This window comes from Sceloporus occidentalis, unplaced genomic scaffold, assembly GCF_023333645.1.
Source record: "Sceloporus occidentalis isolate IW3139 unplaced genomic scaffold, rSceOcc1.0.p SCAF_9, whole genome shotgun sequence".
Lineage (NCBI taxonomy): Eukaryota > Metazoa > Chordata > Lepidosauria > Squamata > Phrynosomatidae > Sceloporus > Sceloporus occidentalis.
Window position 1 is genome coordinate 43,144,793 of NW_028316989.1, and position 25,221 is coordinate 43,170,013.

Here is a 25,221-nt window from a genome sequence, read left to right on the forward strand (position 1 = left end):
TTTTGTATGTTTGTTTTTTGATCAGAACATTTTGGAGAAGCTCAAAAACCCAAGGATAATTACATTCTGGTTCACATGTTAGTTCAAGAACAGCAAATTAGGTTGGTTTATGTTATAATGCAAAGTAAACAGATCTCATCCCAGTGGGGCAAAGGAATACGATGTCTAACATCACATTCTTGAATTTGACCTAGTGGCGTGCAACTGAATTTGTTCAAATTAATTTATCCCCCCCCCCCTAAAAAATTGTCCCACTGTTAAACTTCAGACTCTCTGAAGCAGGGACCTTCCTTTGTTTCTTTTATTCTGTTATTTTGCAAAACACCAGATTCAGTTGACAGTGACTCATTACCATCACCATTGCAAAAATTGAAAAGAGACTACTTTGAGGAAGAGGAAAGTGGACTAGGGAGGTAAGCATAATTTCCAAGCCCAGTCTATTATTAGGCAGACTGAGTCATCTGTGTTGAGTTTGCAAGGATAAGAGGACAGGCTGGCTGTGAGGATTTTGAAGACACAGCTATCTGTTCCATGTGGTTTGCTATTGTGTGTATTCTGGTTATTCTGGTGGCCTTAAGGTGAACCTGTCACTGGGGTTTCTTGGCAAGACTTTTTCAGAGGAGGTTTGCCATTTTCTCCCTCTGAGAGACTGAGATGCGTGCAAGGTCATTGAGTCATCGATGCTCGGACGAGTATATGAACCCTGGTCCCTAGTCCAAACCACTATATCATGATTGCTACACTGTACCTTCTGGTAAGGATCTGTCTGTCTATCTATCTATCTATCTATCTATCTATCTATCTATCTATCTATCTATCTATCTATGATCCCAGATATCTCCTGAATGGGACCCAAGGTAGCTTGAAGTATGAATGAAACAAGATACATGAATAAAAAAAGTTGAAACTGAAATTAAATAAGTTACAGTATTAAAATATCATTGTAAAATTTAAAAAGGCACCAACAATAATCAACACCAGCACATGCACACTGTGTGTTGAAGACCTTTCTGCCCAGCCATTTTGTAACCAAATGGCTTGTTCAAAGAAAAAGGTCTCTATCAGCCAGTGGAATGAGAGCAAGGGAGGACCGGTCTAATCTGTTGAACAAAGTTTCTCAGCTTTGGAGCAGCCACCAAGAATATTTTCTCCCACATCTTCACCAGACGTTCCTCTGAAAGTGAAAAAGCTTATTGAAAGAATATACTCAGTTGTTTGTTTAAAGGTTGGGCGGGGGGGCAAGGAAGAATAATAAAGCAGCTAGATTGTTTTCTTCTGGTATTTGAACATCTTAAATACAGAAATGCACAAAATTCTAAGTGTACACACATACACACCCACTCACATAAAAGATCCACAGGTATTTCCCAGTGGAATATTTCTTTCAGAACATGTCAAGATGTTCAGGTGCCAGGAGAATACTGCAGAGAAATACTAATTTTCTCTCAAAGCAGGGAAAGAAAAAGGAGAAGTAACTGCATGCAAGGAGGGTCCATGTCTTTTCTCTGCACTTAGCTGACATCTCCTTGTGCCTCAACCAACATAGCCAACAGTCTAAAACATCTGGATTTCTTAAGTTGCTCACTTCTGCTCTTAGACTATTTCCACAAATGTTTGCTGCAGTGTTGTCTGGACAGCTCAGAGCTCTTTACACTCAGGCGAGGCTGGTTGTGGTGGCTGCTTTCATCTGAGCTCACGGGAAGCTTTTGTACATCATGGGAGAAGAAGGGAACATTTGTTGTTCTTCTTGCAACGCTTTGTCTGCTTTCATCCTGAGCAAATCAGTGATTGAAAGCAAAACAAGCACATTAAACCTCACCCCTTTTGGCCGGCAGTGCAGGCTGGCACCTCCTGGCCTCAATTGGCACAAATGTCTCATACAATTGCTGTGTACTGGAGCAGGAAAATGCTCAGCACATAGTGGTCTTCCACAACTGATAGATCTAAATGTATCATAGGGTAGGTGGTGGAGGCATGAGGAGAGATTCAGATGGGAATTGTGGTGCTGGGAGACAAGGACAGAACTGTTGACTTGCATCTCTCAGAGATTTAATTTAAAGGACTTTATAGCTTTGATTCACAGGTGGTCATTTTGCATAGAGGACTAGTTTGTACACTGGTTCACATATCACCATCCTTTGATTTCTCTACCTTTGATTACTGCCGTAACAGTGCTTACATGAACTTGACTGAACATCAGGACCTAGAGAACAAGGACCTGACCTTTCAGTGCGCCCTTTTTTTAATGCAGGGGATCCGTTCCAACCCGCCCCCCCGTGTAAAAAAATGCGTATGCTTGAGCCCCATTGAAAGTAATGGGACTTGTGCATGGCGCGATGGCACAGCAGTGCCACAGGCGCACTCCCCGTTACTTCCAATGGGATGCGCTGCTCCTTGTGCCCCACATGCTCCCACATGGCTTTCAGAGCATGCTGAAAGCCGCGTACAGTGCGTCTGCGTATGATGCGGGCACACTATATTTACTTAGCTTGGAAAAATTTCTCTTTGTACAATCACTCCCAGAATCCCCTATTCAGGATGGCCACTGGCTGTAATGGCATGGGAATTCTGTGATTAGCAATCCAAAACTATGCTCTTTTAGAATAACACATTTGATTTGTTGTCCCAATTTATTTATTCATCCACTGTCCAACCCATCAGAATGGCTCTTGACCATGTTCAGCCCTCATGGGGATAATAATAATAATAATAATAATAATAATAATAATAATAGATTATTTATTTATTGCCCACCCAATCATGAAGAATCCGGGAGGGTTACAACAGTAGGAAAAATACATAGCAATAACAATAGAATAAAAAGAACATAATGATTTACAATCATAATGAATAACAAGAAGAATGCATAGCAAATAACAACAATGATAGCAATGAAAACTGCGTAACAATTAACATACCAGATCAATATAACTTAAAATGAATCCCCAGAATACATAGCAAATAACATTTAACAAAAATCACAACAAATCATAATAGCAATCAATAGCAAAAACTGACAATGTCTAACTCTCTCTTGGCAGCAGGAATACAATACAAACTATATGACAAAATGCAAGATGACAATAATGTTTTGGGCGTTCCCATAGAATTAAAGCTATTCCTGCCCCTGGCCCAAGACTTGCAGTTTCTGCTGAGCCTGACAATACCTTCCTCTTATGCATGGAAGATTTGGCTTTGACTAAATAAGAGGCAGCTCCAGGATATTTTTAAGGGGGTGGTCTGGGTTGGGGTGGTGAGAGATAGGGAGAATTTTCATGATCATCTTATATGAAGGAGGCCTCCAACGTGGAGTGGGACACAAACGTTGCCATTATAGCATTGTTGCTAGCTCATTTCTTTCAGAATCCCATTAGTTTGAGCTTCATAGACATAATAGAAAAGGGAGTATTAAGTTAGGACCATCAAATGAAGATTCTTCCCTGGGGCCTTTTCATTAAAAGGTCTTGAGTAGCAGTTATGCCTAAACATTAGAAACAAATGGCATGTTGACTTACTCACACATACACTCCATAGAGGTTCTCTCTTGTGAACTGTAAGTCAGCTAAAGTAATGTCAGGATGGCTGTTCCAGTGTATATTTAGGTCAGCAAAGGAATCTATCAGTCTCTCATGTGTTCCTCCTCTTTTCCAGTGTTCAGGAACCCTGGTGAGAAAACCATGAAAGCAAAAACCACAGTTGTTTTCTGTGCTGAGAAAATGTTGCTTTCTGCGCAAAACAACCACTTGCGAATTTTGCACAGAATAAGTCCTGAATTGTGAACAGCATTCAGAAACGTTGTGGTATTTGAAGATTTTCCCACAGTGGGGATAAAATGGCTGAAATCCTCAGAAGGGTTCAAGGCGGAGGAGGACCTGAATGAATAATGATAGTAGAATATAGTAGGTAGAGATTCTAGAACACAGAAATAACTAAGGGTTCATTTGCATGCGTTTCTCATGTGATAACTGCAGCATGAACTACATGATTAATGAGAATTCAGATCAATCTGCACTATTGTTTGTGCAAATTTGTCCTAGCACCGTTCTGTAGAGAGTGCAAGAATGAGTGGGATTCCTTTCTTTTGCCAGTGACAAATTGCAACCGCTATGAATCTAGAATTCGCATGGGGCCTAATAAGCTGTAGTTTCTCCTCCTTGCTCTTATTTAACAAGCTAAGCATTTTTCCCACAAAATGTCTAATTTCCCTTGCAAGACAATTATGGGTTTTTCATCAAAGCTATTATTCAAACGTATCTTAAGAGCTTCTCCTCTACCCACTCAGCTTTTGTTTCAAGAACATCATCTGAACATTGATTTAAATCGTTGCCAGGGAAGAAAAGGTAGGTTGCTAACCTTCCCCAGTGCAAGAGTTCCTGTCCATTATCAATATACCCTCCAACTGCCCTGATTTGCAAGGGAAAGTCCTGATCAATCTCCGGACATCTCACCTTTTCTATTGTTTTTAAAATGTCCCAGTTGTTCTCTCCACCTCCCACTTTCCCCCTTTGTGGTCAGCTTATTTGATGCAAACTGCATTCAAAGTGCTAATGTAATTTGTACTCAATTAACTCAGTAGTGGGAAAGAGGACCGAAAAGGGTGAGATCTTGCTGTTCCCAACAGGATCAGGAAAAAGCAAAGTGGTACATCCCTGGCTTGTGTGTTCTTCCTCGTCAGTAATTTTTGCTGCCTTAACCATACTCTGATTTTGCAAAAGCCAGTTCCAAGTTTCCTTCTCCTGCCACCAACATTGCATTTACAAAGGAGTATAATCTATGCCTTAGTTCCTCCTAACATCTGGAGGAGCCCAGGCAGTTTGTGCTGGAAGGGGATGGCTGGCAGCCACAAAACACATGTCACATCAATTTAATTGCAAATCCCATTCTGCTGTCTCATCCATTTCCCCCTTTCTGTAAGCGTAGAGTGGACAGGACTCCTAATATGTGTTGCACTGGCAGAGACTCCTGCAAATGTTTTGGCCATGGCCTGCAGAGTCTTTGTGCAGAGTTATCTGGGATTTCAATATAGGTTAATATCTGGTGAAAGTGGTCCTCAGCAAGGGCCTTGTTTTGGGCCTGGGGGCAGAGTTTGGGCATCATGTCCAGATTCATGACTCCACCCCCAGGGTGCCATGATGCAGCACACTGCTCCACATGGCACGTGGCATCATGGCACTCTTCCAGCACTGTGTCTATATGATGCAGCGCAGATGGCGTGTCGCACAGCCGTGGCGACTGAGCTATGGCACCCTTTTCCCTTTTTGTGCCCTTGAAAGGCCGGATTGGGGCCACGGCGTGAGGATGCTGTGGCCTGATCCAGCATGGAAAGGGGTGGCTGCAGGCCGCCCCTTAGTGGCAGTCTAGCCCCTCAGTGAAAGATCCCATCCCAGTGTGTGTGCGAGGTACATTTTTGTGTTTTCCAGTCAAAGCAAGGCTGGGGAAGGGAGGTACCCTTCTGTATGCTGAAGTAGATGGAACAAGATGATGTTTCTCATCTACTCTGAACTGAGCTGCTAGCAAAGGCATCACCAGGGAAAGCAGTTTAAGGGTTCGAGTGTGTGTTTTGCATCTGATTTATTCCATGCATGCTCTCTTTCCTTTACAGCTCTGTTCAGCTAATCCTGCAGATCAGGATTTTGTGACTGGCAACATGTTATTAAAATGGGTTAAGACCATTTCCCATGAAGAAACAAATGTGTCAGATTTGAAGCAAAAGGCAACTGCAGGAAGGATATGTGTTTTTGCAGTGGGCTGGTGCAACATTTTTTTAAACCCACCTCACTTGGAAGAATGGCTGCAGTAGGGCCCTTTTCCAGCAGACTCATCCTGCTGCCATGGCTTTGGACAGATCACAATAATATAGTTTGCAACTTAATTACAGAGGCTCTTGTTTGTAAGTGTCATTAATGAGGCATCTGGCTTAATTTAGCTGAATAAAAATGCCTCTTAATAGCAGAGCCCTTTTTGCTGGCTCTTAATTGAGGCAAAAGCAAACATGCCATTTCCCTTCATCCCAAATTCCAATTGTTCTGGGTTTCACCAATGAGAAAACTCCTCCATAAAAATCTCAGAAGCTTTAAATAAAATGCAAACAAACATCTCCACAAGCTGAAGCCGAGAGCTACTTCTGTCATGCCACCTTGGCCCATGTCTCCTGTTTGTTTAGCTGTATGAATACATTGGGAATTATCAGATATCCTAGGCTCTGTATGCTGTTCTTTTTGAAAAGAAGAAGAAAAAGGAGGGAGGGAGGGATGTTATACTAAGCTTGGAGAAGAGACGATTGAGAGGTGACATGATAGCTGTCATTAAATATTTGAAGGGATGCCATGTAAAAGATGTAAAAGATGGAGCCAGCTTGTTTTCGGTTGCTGCAGAGACTAGAACATGATCCAATGGATTCAAATTATCAGGAAAGAGATTCTGCCTAAGCATTGAGGACTTCTTTACTGTAAGAGCTGTTTGACTGGGAATTGAGGCTGGTCAACTTTGCACCTTTGGGGTCTTTGAACAGAAGTTGGATGGACACCTTTCAGGAGTTCTTTAGGTGTGTGTTGCTACATGACGGGGTTGCACTAGATGGTCCTTGTAGTCCTTTCCAACTCTATGATTGTAAGAGAAGGAAAATACTTGGAAAGAGAAGTTGCATTCTACAATCTGTTAGACTGTATAGAAGCTTGCAATTCTACATAATATATGCAGAGCATGAACCTAAATGCAATGGGCTGCAGTCCTGGAGCCACATACCTAGGAGTACCCTCATTGGCTTCTGCAAGACAATATTAGTGTAATACTTGCCCTCTAAGAATAATGTTTCTGCTTGCTGTAGAGATGCTGACTGTGGGGATATTCAGGACTGCTAGATGGGAGCGCATCTTTACACAGTGTGTAGTTGCACTATGGCATTTTCTATCACAAGATGTAGAGATAGCTGTCAACTTGTATGGCTCCACATTCATGAAATATAGGGAAGTCAATAACTACCAGTCATGATGGGTATATATTATTTCCATTATCAGAGACTGTATGCCTCTGGGGAACTTGTGCCCTGCTTGGGAGCTTTGTATAAGCATTTTGTTGGCCACTGAATGAAGGCAGATGTCTTATCCAGGAGAAGCCTTCTTATGTTGGTAACATAAGAGAACTGGGCAGGATAATAAAGTCCACCATTACCACTGTATAAGATTCTGTCTAAGAACCGTATGTGCAAAACACTATTAATGGATGCACTTCTTAATGCTCTGTGGAGAATTAGGCTTTGCAAATTGAGTTGTTGTATCCCCACGTTAATAATAAAATAGAAATCACTGGGCACTACAGGTTCTAAAATTTAGACAGATGAGCATACACAAATGCATACTTAAAATAGTAAGAAATAACTTCACAGACTAAAAACATATTAAATAATCGGACAAATTAAAACAAGGTGGTTAAATAAACTAAAACGGCTGAAAACAAATTTAATGCATAATGCATGTGCAGATTTGGCTATAATAAATTAGGCCCAAGGGCTTTAATAAAAAGGCATATTTTTTATTGGTGCCAGTATTGTACCAGTGGTGCACAAATCTGATCTCTGTATTCCAGAATAAGGGCTTTACAACAAAGATTAAACATGCCGGACCTCCTTGTAGCTGAGATATTTTCTTTGTCATGTTTGGGGTGAAAGGGGATTGGAACCATACCATTTCCAGGATATCTGTTGGCCACTCCAAGTACGCAGCTACTTAGAAACTATTGGTCTCAGGGGTCCTTACTGGTATGTGATTTCAGTGATGTTCCATCCATTTATATTCTGATCCTGAGCATGAGATGTCTTGGGATTGTGTTGTTTGATTAGTAATGCATCTGAGCACATCATATCTTTGTCTTATTTAGTAATCCCATGATTGTCACTTATCTTTTCTTTTGCTTCCCAACGGTGTGAGTAGAACTTCAAACAAATATCCCAAAGTCAACATTAAAAAAATATGGATGAGCATTGTGTACTGGAGAAGTTAATATGTGAGATGATATAATACTGGAATTCTGCGTAGAAGTGCTACCATAGACGCGCAACTCTGAAATTTAATCTTGTGTTGCCAATACAGCGCACGTCACTCTTGGCAAACTCAAGTGCTATAAACTACCTACTTTGCTTGTTCATTAGCTGAATGTTCATTAGCTCCTTCTAAATGTTGAATGAGACAAATAGGCGGGTGATATTGGCAAAATACTTTCCAGTCAGGGCCAGCCTCAGATATTTTGCCTCCTCAGTAAGTTGCCCTCCCTGCAAAAAAGTATATCGTACTCACAGCTATCCAATTTATTTTTGCACTTGAAACAGAAAGGCCCTCAAATGCTACATAGAAAACAGATAGTTAGCCTCTAACGTTTTATCTCCGAGGAAGCAAGACTTAAAATATAAAGGACATTGGTTCTTCAGCTGGTTCATCAGGACCTACAAGTGAGCCAGGCAACCCAACCTAAGGTGGGCTGTATGACCAACAAGACCACATCTAGTTTATCTTCTTCCAAAACTTTGAAGTCCATAGACATCTCTATAGAAGCAACTATTAATGAAGACTCTCCCCCCCCCCCCCCAAAGTTTGCATTGCCTGGAAACATGTTGCTTTGGGGAATAATGAGGATATAATGACAGTCGTTTGGCAAAGTAAAGCGATGTCTGGTGATGATGCGGTGTTTTCCCACCAGATAATGAAAAATACTTGCTATGAGGGATTTTTTTTCTCCCTCTCTTTATTTTTAGGAAGCAAATTTGCTTTAGGTCATTTTGATGGCTTTTCCCCCTCCAAAAAGAAATTGAGACCATTTTTTGTGATCCCTCCCCAAAGGATAAAAAAGGTATTGAAAATAACAAGTAAATGAGTAATAAGTCATGGTACGGAGTAACGAGGAAAGACATCCAAACAACAAGCAAATGAGTCCTAAGTCATGGTACGGAGTAACAGAGGCAAGACATATCTAGGTCACTCCATTTGGGACTGGCCAGGAGGACTGAAGGGTGCAGCAAGTGGTAATGGTGTGCCCAGTAGTAGCTTTTTCTCCCCAGCAAGTATTTCAGCTTTTGTGGGCTATTGGAATTGGTGCAAACATCCATCATGAGTGAATTTGGCCAGGTGGAATGGATGGAATGAAGCAGGCCAATCTACTAAGGCTGTTTTTACCCAGGTCTACCTGCTTCTCATATGATCACCATCCTGCATCTGGCTCCCTCATTCGGCACTGGAGTGTCTCCCCTTTAAATCTTAACTTTCTAAGCTGTAGCCCCATCCTCTTGCACATTTCAGCCATTACTGTACTGATGTAGGGGTTGTTTTTGGGGTGGGGGAGGTTTGCAGGATTTGATGAGAAGAGTCCAGTTTGCAGGATTTGATGAGAAGAGTCCAGTTTGCAGGATTTTTAGCCCTTGGATTCCCCCAGAGGGAGTCAATATGGGGAATGAATGAGGCTCAAAGTAGAAAACATTTCTTCCTATAGATCTCCATTTAGTAAAGAGAACCTCTTTCCCATGTCCTAATGTGTTTTGGCCTACATTGTAATAATGAGTGTGCAGTATTTTTTTATCCCATACTTGTATGGGAAGCACAGGGTCTCTCTGTGTATATGTCTTTCCCCCCTTTCCCCTTTTTCTCTTTTGGAATCCAATTTTTCTCTTGACATTTCTGCTTAATGTAGCAAAACATGACCTTTGTGAAAGGACACTTCCAGCGAGATGAGTATTCCTTTAAAAAAAAGAAATCTAACTGAAGAATTGCGTCTTCTATTCCTGTCTTTCTCTCTTTGACTTTCATCCTATTCTTTTTTTCCACTTTGGGGGAGGATGCTGAGCATTGAAACTCTATTTTGACTCCCTCTCCTTAAATAAAACATACCTGAGCCCATTTTGGCCCCCACGAGATTGGGTTTATATTTTGGAAGATGGATTTATTTTGTATGACAGCTAACCCCAGCTCCCTAGTAATGTTAATGGCACTTTATGTTACTCTGTAAATTGTTGTGGTCAATGTAAAGTATTGAAAATAGCAAGTAAATGAGTAATAAGTCATGATATGGAGTAACAAACGGCGCTGCACACAAGTCGTATCATAATGCCACACTGCGGCAGTTATGGTGCCCGTTCTCCGGTGCAAAAAGAAGCCACTTTTCGGGGGATTCTTTTTGAGCCATGTACAGGTTGCCATGACCTGCTTCCAAGGCAGAAAGGAGTGGCATCTCGCTGCCCCTTTCTGCCAATCTGTTGAGCCCCATAGTGTCTTGGTTGCAGCAGTTAAGCAAAAGGTGATGAATACAATCTTGCACAGGAACTACAGAGATATCTTGGAAGTCTCCACAATTGGTGGCCACAGTCATGGGTCAGGAGGAGCTCATCATATAGGTGGCAGAGGCGGGATAAGTAGAAGCCCCCACAACATCATCCAGTTTATGCAGGACTGAGGGACCACCCAATCCAAATTGAACTCTGTGCAAGCTTTCAGGTTGAGATTCGGTTGCTGCTTTTCCCTGTGACAGGCTGCCTTCATTTCTGTTTGATATGGCTTCGGTCTTGCTTCATGCCTTGTTGCTATGCCGAGTGTGAATAACATAGCCTGCTCCCCTTCTCACCCAGCGCATTGTTCTCCCTGATTCTGAAGATGAAAGACAAATATAGCCAAAGGCTTCAAAAACCTCCAGGTTCCCTTAAGTATATATTTGCTGCCTTCAGCTGGACATGACTACTGCTAGCAGCTCTCATGCGTCGAACATGAGTTCCGAATTACAGGAGGATCTCTGTGCCTTGCTGATGAGGAGAAACTCCTAGAGCTACCATCTCTCCTGGTTGTGAGCTTCTCCTCTGAGTAGCTGGTTGGTCAGTTAATGAGCTGATGCGCCAGTTGCTCATGACTCAATCACTGTGCCATTTGCAGCAAACAAGGTCACAGCAAGAGGGTCCTTTACTGTGCAGCTGAGCTTGGCAAACAACAATGCCAGGTGTCTGGAGGAGAAGGAAGCCTAAGGCATCTATAGATCTTATGATTTGTCGGAGGTGTGTATGTCTGTGTGTTTCTCTCTCTGTGTGTGTGTAGGAGTGTAAATCTTTACCTGTTTCATCCTCACCTAAACAGACAAATGATTTCAGTAGTTTTTTCCCTGCTCTGGGAGAAGGCAAACATGTATGCACAGTATTCCCTCTATATTCATGCGGTGCAAAATGTTTTGGGGGCATTATTCTGCTCAGATGTGCACATCCTCCCCTCTTCTTACGCACATACCCAAAAGTTACACATGTGTTGTACAACACGGTCATCAGTTTCTTAACAGCAGTCATTACGATTTACACAACAATGTTGTGTATCGTTTCTGTGCTTGAAACAATATACTGTTTAAAATACACTTTTCCCCCCTTTGTGGCAAAAACATCCTGCCCATATATAATTCTATGCAGAATAATTGCACCAAAAACTTCCGGTGGTGCAAATAGAAGGAAAAAGAGTGTACAAAATGGTCACTGCTGTGTTATTCCTGTTGGTATTTTGTGCGTGCCATGAACCACTTTTCTTTGCAGAAAAATGAATAACAGCATATATCTTATCCCAATTTGGCATGGACAGCCTGGATTAATCCTCCTGCATCCCATTTTTTCCAACTGCTTTTAAAATGTCCAAGTTTCACTGTTTTCCTCTACCCATTTCTTTGCTTTGTTCTCATCTTAACTCAAGTTGACGCAAACTGAGTTTGAAGTGCAAGCACAGGTTTGCAAAAATCATGCAGTTTAACACTGGTGTAAGTGCCATGGCTAAATGCTATTGAATCCTGGGATTTGTAGTTTGTTGCGGTGCCACAGCTCTCCGACAGAGGAAGTTAAATAGCTCACAAAACTACAAACCCCCAAATCCCATAGCACTGAGCCATGGCAGTTAAAGCGGTGTCAAACTGCATTGTTTCCGCAGTGCAGACGCAGCCCATGACTACCGGAGACCACAAAAAACCCAGAGCCTAGCTGGATAAATGATCTGACCATATAGAAAGCATATTTATATGCAAGCTGCTCTTGCTTTTCTCTTTTCAGTGGTTAAGTCTGTATTGATGCACAGCCGTGCCTTTCCTCATTTTGCCTTTTCCTCCTGCCACCTTTTTTTTTTATATAGAAAAAGAGAAAAGGATAAATGATTATTCTCTCTCAACTCCCAAATGGCTTAGAGAAATGGTGCAAGGGTGGGGTGTCGGATGCTGGTTTGCAAAGGCTTCCTGGAGAGAACAGATTTCGCACTCTTTGTCTTTCCCGGCAGGAGCAGAGGGGACTTCTGGGAGGTTGTCTTCAGTTGCCATGGCAGCAGCCTCTTTTGGCGTGAAAAACGGAAAGATGCAAAAGGCAAATTTAGATCCTTGGGAAAAAAAGAGAGGGAGAAAATCCTCTTGGTGTCAAAATTCCCTACTATACACTTGGAAGGATGGCCTTCCCTTGCCTATGTTTTCCCAGCCTCTGATATATATGTATATATATGCAACTTTCCAAATCAGATTTCTATGGCTCCACTTATTATTATTATTATTATTATTATTATTATTATTATTATTTAGAGCCACCATGGTGTAATGATTTGAGCATTGGATTAGGACACTGGGAAACCAGGATTTGAATCCTGGCTCGGCCAGGGAAACCCACTGGGTGACCTTGGGCGAGTCACACTCTCTCAGCCTGAGAGGATGGCAATGGCGAACCCGCTCTGAAGAAACCTGCTAGGAAACGTCCATGATAGGTTTGCCATAGGGTCACCCAAAATGACTTGAAAGCACACAACAACAACGTTTTAAAGTATTTTTTAAAGAATCCTGGAGCATTGGTTATCAAAGCTTGCATTGGCCTGTACACATTTAGGATGGTGGGGCAGCCCAGATGTGTGATGAATTGTAGACATGCTGCCACTATAAATAGGTATTTTGACAACATTTGGTTATATTGTCGTGTTTGTTTTTTTGAAGTCCTACACTTAGGAGAAAGCCACATTGAATGCATTCGGTCTTACATCAGACTTGATGTGTAGGATTGCACTATTACTTAGGGTTGCCGGATTGAAAATTAGAAACAGCTCCTTTGCCTTTAATGATTGCATTATAGCTGTGTGCCTTCAAGTCGTTTTCAACTTATTAAGACCCTAAACCGAACCTATTGTGGGTGTTTTCTGGGCAAGATTTGTTCAAAGGAGGTTTGCCATTGCCTTCCTGTGGGGTTTCATGGCCAAGCTAGGAATCGAGCCCCTAGTCTCTAGAGTTGTAGAACATAGCATAGCAATAGCATTTACATCTCTATACTGCTTATCAGTGAACTTGCGCTCTCTAAGCCTGAAGTTCTCAACCTTTGATCCTCCAGCTGTTTTGGACTTCAGCATCCAGAAGCCTTCGCCAGCATGGCCAATGATGAGGGAATCTGGGAGATGAGGTCAAAAACGTCTGGAGGACCAGAGGTTGAGAACCACTGTTCTAAGCAGTTTACAGTCTTTTACAACAAGTTGGGTACTCATTTTACTGACCTTCAAAAGGATGGAACGGTGAGTCAACCTGGAGCCCTGCAGGGACTGAACTCACAACATTGTGGCTGCAGTACTGGCATTTAACCACTGCATCACTAGGGCTCCTAGCATTTAAACCACTACACAGAAGAGGGAATTTCAGCAGGGGCTGCTTGTGTGACAGCCAAGTTGCAAGCAATATCTACTCAATGTCTCTCTTCCAGACAACCATTCAAGGTACAGGAGCCCTCTCCACTTTTCCCGTTGACAACCCTGCTGTTAATATGTACATTTCCATGACTGCTGTGGCTTTACTTTCTAGTTTTTGTGACCTTATGCACACACAATAAAAGTACGGCATGCATAAAAGGGCTGTGTTTATGCCATTCTAATAAACGTCTGTTTAAATATTCAGACTTATTTTAGTATTAGAGTATCAATGTTTCCTCAGAAATGCTGACAATATTTTATTGGAATCACTACCCGGGTTAATAGAGCATTTTTCTCTTTTTGTCTCCCCAGAAACCTGTCTGGGAACCGCCTGACTACTCTATCATGGCTCCTCTTCAAGACGCTGAGACTTATTGAACTGTAAGTTTTAACCTGGGATCTGCTACCTGCAAGTGGGATGGGAAAGATCAAAAGAAGAAGCACTTGAAAAGCCCTTTCAAGACTGAACTGCATGTTGTAATGAAAATGTAGCTGCCGTAGAAAATGGCAGCCCAGTGTCAACCTGTCATCCTCTTCGAGGAGGAAAAACTAATAGTAAAGCTCACCCTCTGCACTGATGTTATCGTATTGTTCACTTTGCCAAAAGCAGCAGCAACCATTTAAGAGCAGGCACAAAATACCGGCTCTGCGGTGTTTTTATCAGTTTGGGGAAGGTAAAAGGGTTTGACGTGGGATTCGATGTTTTGGTGGAAAGCCCCATATTTATCTCCGAATGCACATCTGCCATGAACAGGTCTCCCTGTTAATTTTTGATATAGCAGGGTAAGGATGTACATATAGATATATAAATGTACATATATGTACTATAAGACAAGGATAATCGGAACTGGTCATTGGATGGTGGGTATATGAGCAACATTCACATATTTTATCATCCTTGAGGACAATTGAGTTACCCTACCAAAAACCTTTCAGTCTCTGAATTTTAGTTTTGTCCTTGTACAAGAGTAAAAAGTCTTTTTTCATCATCCTTGTCAAGGGAAGGGGATATTTTGCTCCAAAAAAACAAAAACAAAAAACCAACAGGTTTTTGGAAGGAAAAAAACCAAACCTTTTTTCACACAAAAAAGGCCAGAAAGAAAAATAAAAGACCGAAAAACATGCAAAAATGTGTAATTTCTCCACTGGGGAGAGAATTTTTTAAAAAAGCATTTTACATGAAAGCATGAAATGAGTAAAGATTTGCAACCTGTCCAAGGGCCTGCAGCTGCTTGAATACATGCAAATGCCTGGGCCTTGGAGCCATTTCCAAAAAGTACAGCAGTTCATTTCTGTGATATTTAGCAGCAATGTGTGGTGGTTGTGCCTTTGTTTCCCTGGCGTTTTATGGACTTTATTGTATGGTTTTGAGAATTCTGTGAAAATTTGCAGGTGCTGTATGGAAGTGTATCTATAGAGTCTCTCAACAGTTTGCATAGGTATAATTTCTCTGCTCTAGAGAGTAGGAAGGGGGGAAAATAGAAGTTCTTTGCTGCTTGCTGATATGACATTTTGTGAATTCAGGCAAAAAATACTGAATGTTTCATCTTTAGTTGTGAATTGACTAGTGCATGGAGAGGGGACTGTGTCCTTCAAGATGTTTTTGCACTGCGGTTCTTAGGATCCATCACTGTTGGATATACTGGCCGAAGCTGATACAGTCCAACTCCTTTTGGACGACCACACATTTTTTTCTTTGCTGTAGCGCAAATGTTGAGGCTAATGAAGTGAAAATAAGTGGTTGTCCATCTTCTGCAAATGCTCTAGAGATAAGCCTTTGCAGTGTGTCTGATGTGTGTTCACATCATTTCCGACTTACAGTAATCCGAGGGTGAACCGATTGCAGAATTTTCTTGGCAAGATTTCTTCAGAGGGGGTTCACCATTGGCTCCCTCTGAGGCTGAGAGTTTTCATGGCTGAGCAGAAATTTGAACCTTGATCTCCTGGAATCTTAGTCCAACATCCAAATCATTGTTCCATACTGGCTGTCAATTGTTATGCACCTTCGGTTTGACCCTGACTTATGATGATCCTATCCTAGGGTTTTCTCAGCATGATTTATTAAGCAGAGGTTTGCCATTGCCTTCAAGATCACCTGGTAATTTTACATGGCCAAGTGGGAATTTGAACCAGAGTCCTAGTTCACCACTCGAACCACTACTCCTCACTGGCTTTCACATTGGTCCTTCCCTTTGCTGTGGAGGTGAACATTATTATGGACTTAGTGCTCCTTGTTAGTATCACTGGTACGCTGAAGGGACATCTCTGGGTTTGCTGCAGATCATAGCGGGGCGAAATTAGGTTTCATCACCACAGCCTTTGTACTGATATCACAAAACTGTTTGTGCACCAATTACCACATCCAACTGCCAGCAATTTTATTTTCTTCTAAGAGAACTAAAATTGGACAGAATCTGTCAGAAAGAGAGGTTGTGGCACTCCTTCGCATCAGCGAAACTGAACTATCTACATTGGAGATCAGACCTCGAAGATTACAGCAGCAACCCCATTATTTCAGCAGGAAAAACAGATTCCCAATAAACCCTTCCTTTTGCTGGAGGACTTTCAATTTCTTAGAACAGTTGTGGACTACAAAAAAGTCAACCCAATTAATTGTGCTTGAAGGTCTCTCCTACAAAAATTCCCTGTTGGGCATAACAAAGAAACGTTACCTAGCATCAGCTGAATGCAGAAATAAATGTATGAGTGACTACATCTCTGACTGCTTCTTTGCAATGTATAAATGCTTTTTGATGTGAATGGGCATTGTGAATGGGACTTTTCCAAGCTTACCTTAGCCGCTAGGAAGTGGTGTATGTGTAGTGCATGTGTGTAGTAAATACTGAGTGCAGACTGTCAAAATCTCCTAAATGACTTTTGGCCATCACAGTAGTTTACAAAAATCAGTGGAGAAGGGGAAAGCCTCCCACATAAATAACACTAAATTCTATGCACATAGGCACATACTAATTGTTTTGATATTTGTAGATATTATTTATTTGCTCTTTTCATCCTTCATATATGAAAACCAGTGTGACATCGTGGTTTAGTGTTGATCTAGGGCACTGGGAGACCATGGTTCGAATCCTGGCTTGGCCATAGAAACCTACTGGATGATCTTGGGCAAGTCACACTCTCTCAGTCTTAGAGGACGCCAATGGTAAACTCCCTCTGATGAAACTTGCCACGAAAACACTATGATAGGTTGGCCTTAGGGTTGCCATATGTCAGAAACAACTTGAAGGCGCTCAACAACAACAACAACAACAACAACAAAAACCCCACCAAAGTAAACAAACAAGCAAACATGCCCAGGGTGATTCACAAGTTATTAATTTGAAAGTTCCCTATTCTCAGGCTTATATCTTAATAATATAAGATATGACACCAAAAGAAAAGGAAATGGCAATGGGAGTAGGGGTTAAGGCCAATAGATGTTGGCTGCTCTTCTGTCCCTCAAGAGTCCAGAGCAATAAAAGCTGGACTGTAGAGGGAGGGACTCTCACCAGCAATTGAGTCAATACATATACCTTTATCACACTAGAGGAGATCCCGTGGGACAACGGGAGTTAAATGCAATTTAAAGTACATTTGAATTTAAACCAAACTTGCAAATTCGGCAAGGTTTTCATACTAGGGGACTGCCCAAGTGAAATAACACAAAGTTAATCTGAACGCAAAGCAAAGAAAAACACCAACTTTTTTTACTTTTCGGTTATTCTGAAAGTAAAAAGCTACCATTTTTGTCTGCTTTGCGCTCGGCTTAACTTCGTGTTATTTCATGCTAACCGTGACATCATATTATAAACTTTGGGCATTTCGGGGGGGGGGGGGGGGGCTTGGGGTTTAAATCTCATTTAACTCTTGTTATCCAGCAGAATCTCACTAGTGTGATAAACTCCATAGAGGGGTTATGCCTGACTGATCTTCTCTTCTCCAAGTCCAGAACAATGACAGAATATAGATGGTGGAGTCTCACCACTCTCTGGGCTGAGGCACCATAGAGCTCTGCGTAGCTGCTTCCAAGGTGAAGCAGTAGCAGCTGAAACATGGGAAGAGTGCCTCTCACCAACTGCTGGGACATAGGCATGATGGAGCTGTGGCTGGCTGTTCTTATCCCCCTCTGAGACCAGAAGAATGAGTGTCAGACATGGAGGGAAACATCTTGACACATTTTTCTTGTCTGCCACAAATTGAGCCTCTATGTGAATTGATTTTTGTCTTAGTGGAAATGCAAGGATTTGGATTGAAGGGTTATAATATCAGGCAACATGAATAGTCTGCATCTCAGTTGGCTTCTCCCTCGTCCCCCATCTGAGTTGATAATGGCAAAGTAGAAAACACTGTCTTCCAATACATGAGGCTCACAAATCTATAACTGTTGGTTTACTGGAACCTTAGAATATTGACCTTTCACATGGCAAGAGAGCACTGGTTGGCACTTCGGTGTACCAATGGACTAGGTACCATGTGTTGTACACATTGTTGGTTTTGGCTCTTATGGAGGTTATAACTGAAGACTTGTTGACCTCTCTTCCCTGCAACAAGCGAAGTACTTTTTGTTTCACTGAAAGTGAGATAGGCTAGCATCTCCCATGGGGTCGAGCAGGTTTGCTGCTTCCTGAATTATAGATGAAGCATTCAGTGCTGCATGTGAAGAATAAGTGGACATGAAATCAATGGAGTGCTGCCCTGGTGACCTGTTGTGTTGAGTTTTAGAAATAGTTGTGCATTGGAAATAAAAGTGCATACGTTAGATAGGATTCCTCCCAAAGGATCATGGGACTATCCCATCCATCCCTACCTGTGATCAATAGAGTTGTAAGTGAGAAGTGACTTATAGAAAAATAAAGGCCAGTCCCTCAAGTGGGAGTCTGTTGGTTATCCATAGTTTAATCTCAGCATGCAGTGTTCATGTGCTTTTTCTGTCAAACCATTAGAGGATTTGTGTATTTTGGATATAAAGCAACACCCATCCTCTAGAGGGAGATCTGGCTAAGTGCTGAAACTGGAATTGATTGCTTTGTGCTAATGGCAGCTGAAACTCTTTCATGCTCCAGTTTCAGCGGGCATTTTGAAGAAGGCAAGTAGTTCGAATGGAGACACATCCATAGGGAAACTCCATAACCAATAATAGAAATACTTGCTCATGCATATAGGTCCTCAAGCTCCACTCACTGTAATATCTATCAAAAGAATCTGGGAGAATAGAACTGGGGTAAAAACATTTTTTCCTGGGGGGCCCAGAGGAATGGTGCCACTCTGAGAGGTAGCAATAATGTGATAGATGGAGGAAAGAACTGCCTTGATAGCAGAGGACTTCATTTTTTCTCAAGGGTACCACCAATTTATGTTATGCTCAGTTTTCTTGCACTACCTTTGGTGAGTATGGCAAAGCGTTCAGCAAGTGTATAGTGCCTAGCTGTGTAAAGAATGTTTGCAAGTTGGACTGTTCCCTGCAAGAAACGATGGCTGAACATGATTTGACACATTGGGGGTAGGGGTGGATTTACATGTTTTTGAAGATTTTTGCCATCTGTGGGTTTGTGTCTGTGGAAAACTCATTTTTACAAGCACCATGTTTTGTGTAAAAATACATATTTTGTGCAGAATATCTTTCTGCGCAAAAGAATCACATTTACACACAAAAGAATTGTTAAATGTGAAAAGTAACTGTAAATGTACAAAACCTAACATAATCTTGCCCAGCAGGAAGAGAACCTTTTGATTTCTTTTTCCATTTCCCTTTGTGTGAATGAAATAAACAAGGATTTACATCCGCTTCCTCCCTGAGGGGGATAAAACTTGGAGTGTTAATTCATTATTTATGTATTTATTTATTTGAGATCTGACCAGAAACGCTGAACATTTCCTTCAGTTTATAAAGCCCAAAGCATCTCAAACCTTATACCTAAGCAAGAGGTCACTTTATTCTTCATGTCTCTTGACATTTTATGTTGTTTAGCCTTACTTTTCCTGCCTTATCCCTAGACTTGTCTTCTGCATTCTCCAAAGTGGAGATCTGACTTGGTGATCCTTTCTGATACCTCCAAGCTTATAAGTATGTAAAAACAGCCCTGCTAGATCAGACCAAATTTCCATCTTCTCCAGATTCCCCTTTCCCATGTTGGTCAACTAGACACCTCCACGAAGTTCGAAAGAAGAGTATGAAGTCAGAAGCCATTCCATCCCATGCCTCACCCTTCACTGACTGAAGTCTTCCTTGTCACTGGTGTCCAGAGGCTTACTTGCTGTACACATGCAGATTGCAGAGATGTAGCTACGTGGTCCTGCATTGGGACATGTAGCTACATCTCTCTATCTACAGCCCTGTCTGTGTGGTCCAAATAAAATGGCCTCCACTGGTCCTCTCAAAGGAAAGTCCAGCAATGCAGGGCCCAGTCTTTGAGTCTGGCACAAATAATCCACTTTAAGAAGTGTATACTTCTTTTAAAAGAGTTTTAAAAGTCATTAGTTGCTCCATATCTTCCTGGAAGGTCTACAGCCCTCCATTCGGACACTGGGCACCTGTTTAAAATGTGTCCCACTGTGCCGCCAGATGCAGGTACTGTTCACATATTTTGCAGGTTCTCATATTTTTCCTCTTCTTCCTTCTCTATGTTTCTCCTCCCCCCCCCCCCCCGGCCAATTTTTCAGGATATGCTTTCTGAAAGACCAATAAATAAAGGAAAAGAAAGAATGAAATCTTAAAACAGAATGGCAAAGAAAGGCACTTTGTATTTGCAACATGTTCAAAACATTTAACTCATGATTTGTTATATGAAAAACAGCAAGACTGCCACTCTGGACAATGCTTAAAATATTGGTTGCAGAGGAATTTTTCTTTGAATGATAGGAACAGTTGTTCTTCATCAGCATTTCCTTCTTCTGGCTGAAAGGATTCTAACTGTTTTGTACTTATACCAGGTCATTGTAGATGTCCAAACTAACGACAACAACATCATTAACAACATTTATTTATAACACACTTGGCCCAAAGAGCATAACACCAAACATATACCATAAAAACCAAGAAAAATAAAACATAACATAATAAATGTATCTGAAATCCCCAACCTCCCACTGAGTCCTCCATCATTTCTTTGCTGTTGAAAACAGAAGCAAGTTATAGTTTTTTTGTGGGTTTTGGGGGGCTATGAGGCTGTGTTCTAGAAGAGTTTATTCCTGATGTTTTGCAAGGAGCTCTGGCTGGCATCTTCAGAGAATGCTGGCATGGAAGAGAGTGGTGTGTGTGTGTGTGTGTGTGTATTGTTGCTTTAGAGGAAGTGATTTACATACCAATCTGTGATTGTTCTGTTGCTGAGTGGCAGATCTGCTGGCGAAACGTCAGGAGTAAACTCTTCTAGAACACAACCTCAAAGCCTGAAAAATCCACCAAAAAATATAGATGCTGGCCGTGAAAGCCTTCGACTTCACAAAAGCAAATTATTCTAGCAACAACACCTAAAAGAAGGCCCAAAGGGGGTTTTCTTGGCTAGATTTACTGAGAAGAGGTTTGCCATTTCCTTCCTCTAAGGCTGAAATAGTGTGACTGGGCCAAAATCACCCAGTGGGTTTCCGGGGCTGAGCAAGGATTCACACCCGGCTCTCCTGGAGTACTGGTTTGATACTCAAACCACTATGAAAGTTGCAGAGAGGACTGTAAATAAAGAGGAACTAAAATCAGTGTTCTTTTTAAAAGAAAGGAAACTCATGCCATGTCCCTCATGTAGCAGAGTTCCAGTTCACCGGTGTGTAGCATGTCCACTAAAATGCTAGGAGTTAATTTGCACAAAAGCCCTCCTGAGCATTGCGATTAAGAAGTGTTACATCACTGATATTGCCAAGGCAAACCATTGGTAAACTCCACACTAAGGCACATAGCTGTTGTATTATTCATAGAGCAGATTAATGTACTAAGAATGATCTGGGAATGGAGCATTTTATTGCTTACAGTTCTGCCCCAATGTTCAGTTATGACAGCTCTCCTTTGCATCCTGATTTCAGGGAAGTATAGTCAGACTAATTCAGATTCCTCCTCAGAAAAAGTCTGAACTGAGAGGTGAGAGCCCAAAAAAGTCCATGCGGCAAGAAATGTAGCTCAGTGATGAAACAGCACATGCTTGGCATACAGAGGGAAAAGGGTTCGATTGTTGGTATGTCTCCATTCCGGTTGTACTTCAACATCTATGACCATGGCATTGGTTGTCTTTGTACATAATCACTACTGGCTTCCAGATTTCCAGGTTGAAATGGCAATCTCAAGGGCCTCTGAATGTCAGATTAGGAACACAGATCTAGCATGAACCTTTAGTTTGTGCTGACCATTGGTAAGAACTCATAATACATTTTTGATTTTCCCGATGGATGGATAGTTTTGTGCTGCATCTCTGCTTTTGTTTACTAGCAGCTCAACTTCGTACATTTATAGGTGTACTGTTGTCTCCATGATGCAGCTGCCTTGGAGTTGGAACACTTTGTTTCCATGATAGAGGAATCTCTTGATGTGGAACAGTAGCCTTTCATTTATCTGTATTCCCTGAAACTAGACATAACAACAAGCCGCATTCAGTGGAAACTGTAGCTTGCAGAATGGCTTCTGATAGTTCTTATAAATCCTAGTCTGTTGTATCCAATCAAGCTACCATTTGCAGAGTCAGACATTAAAACAAGCTGGACAAGGGTTTTTCTTTATATGTGAACACTGCCGTTTATAACAGCAACCTATGATGCCAGTTCACAAAACCTGCTGAATACACACAGAGAGACTAGTTTCTCTTATTTTCCCTTGAAAGTAATATATCCTTGAGAGGAGATATGAGATTCCTCTGGCCCTTTAGATATTTAAACTAGAACTCCCACAATCCATAAACATTGACTATGCTGTGCGGGCTTAAAGGGAGTTGCAGACTAAAATGTCTACAGGACATAATTTTCCCTTCTGCTTTAGAGGATGATGTTGTGATATAGCAGTATTATAGGTTCTTGGGCTTCAGCCAGGAAAGCAAGACCTCAAGGTAGATCCTAGCCTACTGAGCAGTCAGCAATTCTCAGTGTGCTCCAGTCTCGGAGCACAGATCAGTTCCAGGCCAGCTTGAGTCTTGAGCCAAAACAAATATCTTATGTTGAACTGGGAAATTTGTGATCCTCTAACTGTTGATCCACATCTTCCATCATCACTGTTGGCCATGCTGGTTAGGGCTAATGGGATGCACAGTCTGAGGATATTCAGAGGAGACAAGCTGCCTTCCCTTGTTTTAGAAGAAAACCCACTGCAACACTTGATCATATTGCCCATCTTATTTTCCTTATCTGCCTCTCCGAGGGCATGAAGTCAGCATGTAAATCTTAGCATGCTGTTTCACACATTATATCATTTTAAACAATGGATAGCCTGTTACAGGGCCACATTCATAATCTGCTAATGTATCTCGCCAGTGTATCTCTTCTGTTGCATCTCACCAAAGGAACAAAGTAAGCCTTCTGGCCGGGGCCACTGCTGACTGAGGAAATGAATCCAGGAAATAGAGAATAGATTAGAAATGTCAGCAATATATGTTAGTCTCTTTATCTCCCTCTGCCAGTTCCTCTGTGTGCTAGATGTAGAGTTGTGTGGACTGATCTTCTTTATATAAGAACTGAGATGTCACACACTTGTCCCTGTTTGTGTTTGTGAAATGAGGGAATGATGCAGCTCCCAACTTCTGCACACAGAAATCTTTTGCTTCGATAATATTGTAAGTGAGGTCTAGAGCACATGAGCTGCATCCAGAAGGTTCTAGATCAACTCTCCAATATCTTCCAGTAGAATGGAATGGCCTGCATTTGAAATAATGGAGAACCACAGCCAGGTCTTGTGGATGATATAGAGCTAGATGTAGTAATGACCTGACATGGTACAAGGCAGCTTCCTATTCAGGAAAGATCCATCATTCAATTTGTTTTGCAAGTAGCAAGTTCCTGGTTCACTCTCCAGCTAGGAAGGGATATGCCTCTGGTTGAAAAATTAAAGGGCTGCTGCTTGATGAACAAAAGGTCTGAATCAATACATGGTTTCCCAACAATTCTTTCCAATGCCATCTTTTCTTCCAAGAAACACAATCTCACTGTAGTGGTGATATCAAGTGACCAGTATATCTGCTGTTCAGTCTGCTGTTTGGGTGCTGACTGTTATAAGCAGTTCCAAGGCACATCAGGTCTTCTTTGTTGGCTTATCTTTAAACTAGACTTGGTAGAACAGCCTTTACGACAGAAGATGCCTTAAAACAGAGTATTGTCCTCTGATGGGCCTTCAACTAGAGGACTGTCCTCTTTCACTTAGGGAACATAAAAGAAATGGAAGATGCAAAAAATAAATAAATAGGAGACATAAAATACAACAACATTGCTCTGGAAGTACCTTACCAGGTCTTATTTGAAAAAGCAACAACTTTCAGTACTCCCCTGTTTCTAATTTTTACATCCCATAATATCCAAATGATCTGTTTTGGCTTTAATATTTCCTCAAGGGATTTATCGGCCTTGTGATTCTGTAAGAACTGTACAGCACTTTGGGTGATAATATGGCTCCAAGCTGAGAAAGATCAATAATAATAATAAAAACCATCAGTATATAAAATGCAAGTATCTTTTAAATGGAGTCCATTAAAAAGTAGAATTCCCATCTGGCCTGCCCAGCCGGGTCAATGGGGTCTAACTGTATGCTAACCTGGCTTCTTCATTCAATTAAAATGCATGATGCGTTGCTGGTGGCCTCATGTCCCCAAGTAGCAGGAACTCTGAGTTAATGTGTTAAGACGAGTATTACGGCTAGAGCCTTGAATTTATTGAACATGTCTGGCCAAGAAGGGGAATGGATAAATGGAAGGAAAACACTACATAGCATCATTGCATGGCCAGAGATGTCCCAAGCAAAAGAACAAATATACAGATACATGCCTAGAAAAATGTCTGTGCCTCATTACTAGGAGGCCATGAACTCTCACTTGTTCTTCTTGTGCATTATTGTAGGGCTGAGAGCCTTAACTAGTGCAACCAAGCAGATTAATCAACTGAAACAATGCTTCTCGGGCTACTTGAAATAGGGGACAGGCACATAGAGTTTTCCGGCATGCCCTGCACCAACATTTAACTTGTGCCCATTGGGTGCAATTGTTTCTTTCTTTCCTGGAAACTTGTCAGGGATTGGCAGTGGTCCAGTAATCACCATTTCATATAGCACTGAACTGAAGCACACAACTAAGAGTCATGTGCAGCTCATAGCCACTCCCTGGGGGTTGTAGCTGTCAAAACCAGCAAATCCTGCACATCTTGCCTGATCCGAGGGTACTGAGGCTGTTGTTTTTCCTGTGACTATAGCTAGTAGCATCCCACAGTGACCCCTAGATCTCTGTTCCCCATGCGTTAGAAAGGGGAGATAGCGTGTTTGCAGATACAAGGAAAGAGTCTTTGTGTTTTAGAGGTGCAATTCCTCCTTGCCAGTGAGATGGTGAGATATTTTCTGCTGTTTTGTTTCAGAGTTTTT

General features: G+C 41.7%; 1 protein-coding gene across 3 annotated transcripts in view; it reads left to right on the forward strand.

Moving 5' to 3' along the window:
* Positions 1 to 25,221, forward strand: part of LOC149307419 (NT-3 growth factor receptor) — a 366,336-nt gene that overhangs the window by 116,554 nt on the left and 224,561 nt on the right. For all 3 annotated transcript variants that reach the window (XM_089539129.1, XM_089539130.1, XM_089539131.1), the window contains exon 4: positions 14,010 to 14,078. In XM_089539129.1, coding sequence (XP_089395255.1) covers positions 14,010 to 14,078 — 69 coding nt within the window. The remainder of the gene's footprint in view (positions 1 to 14,009; positions 14,079 to 25,221) is intronic.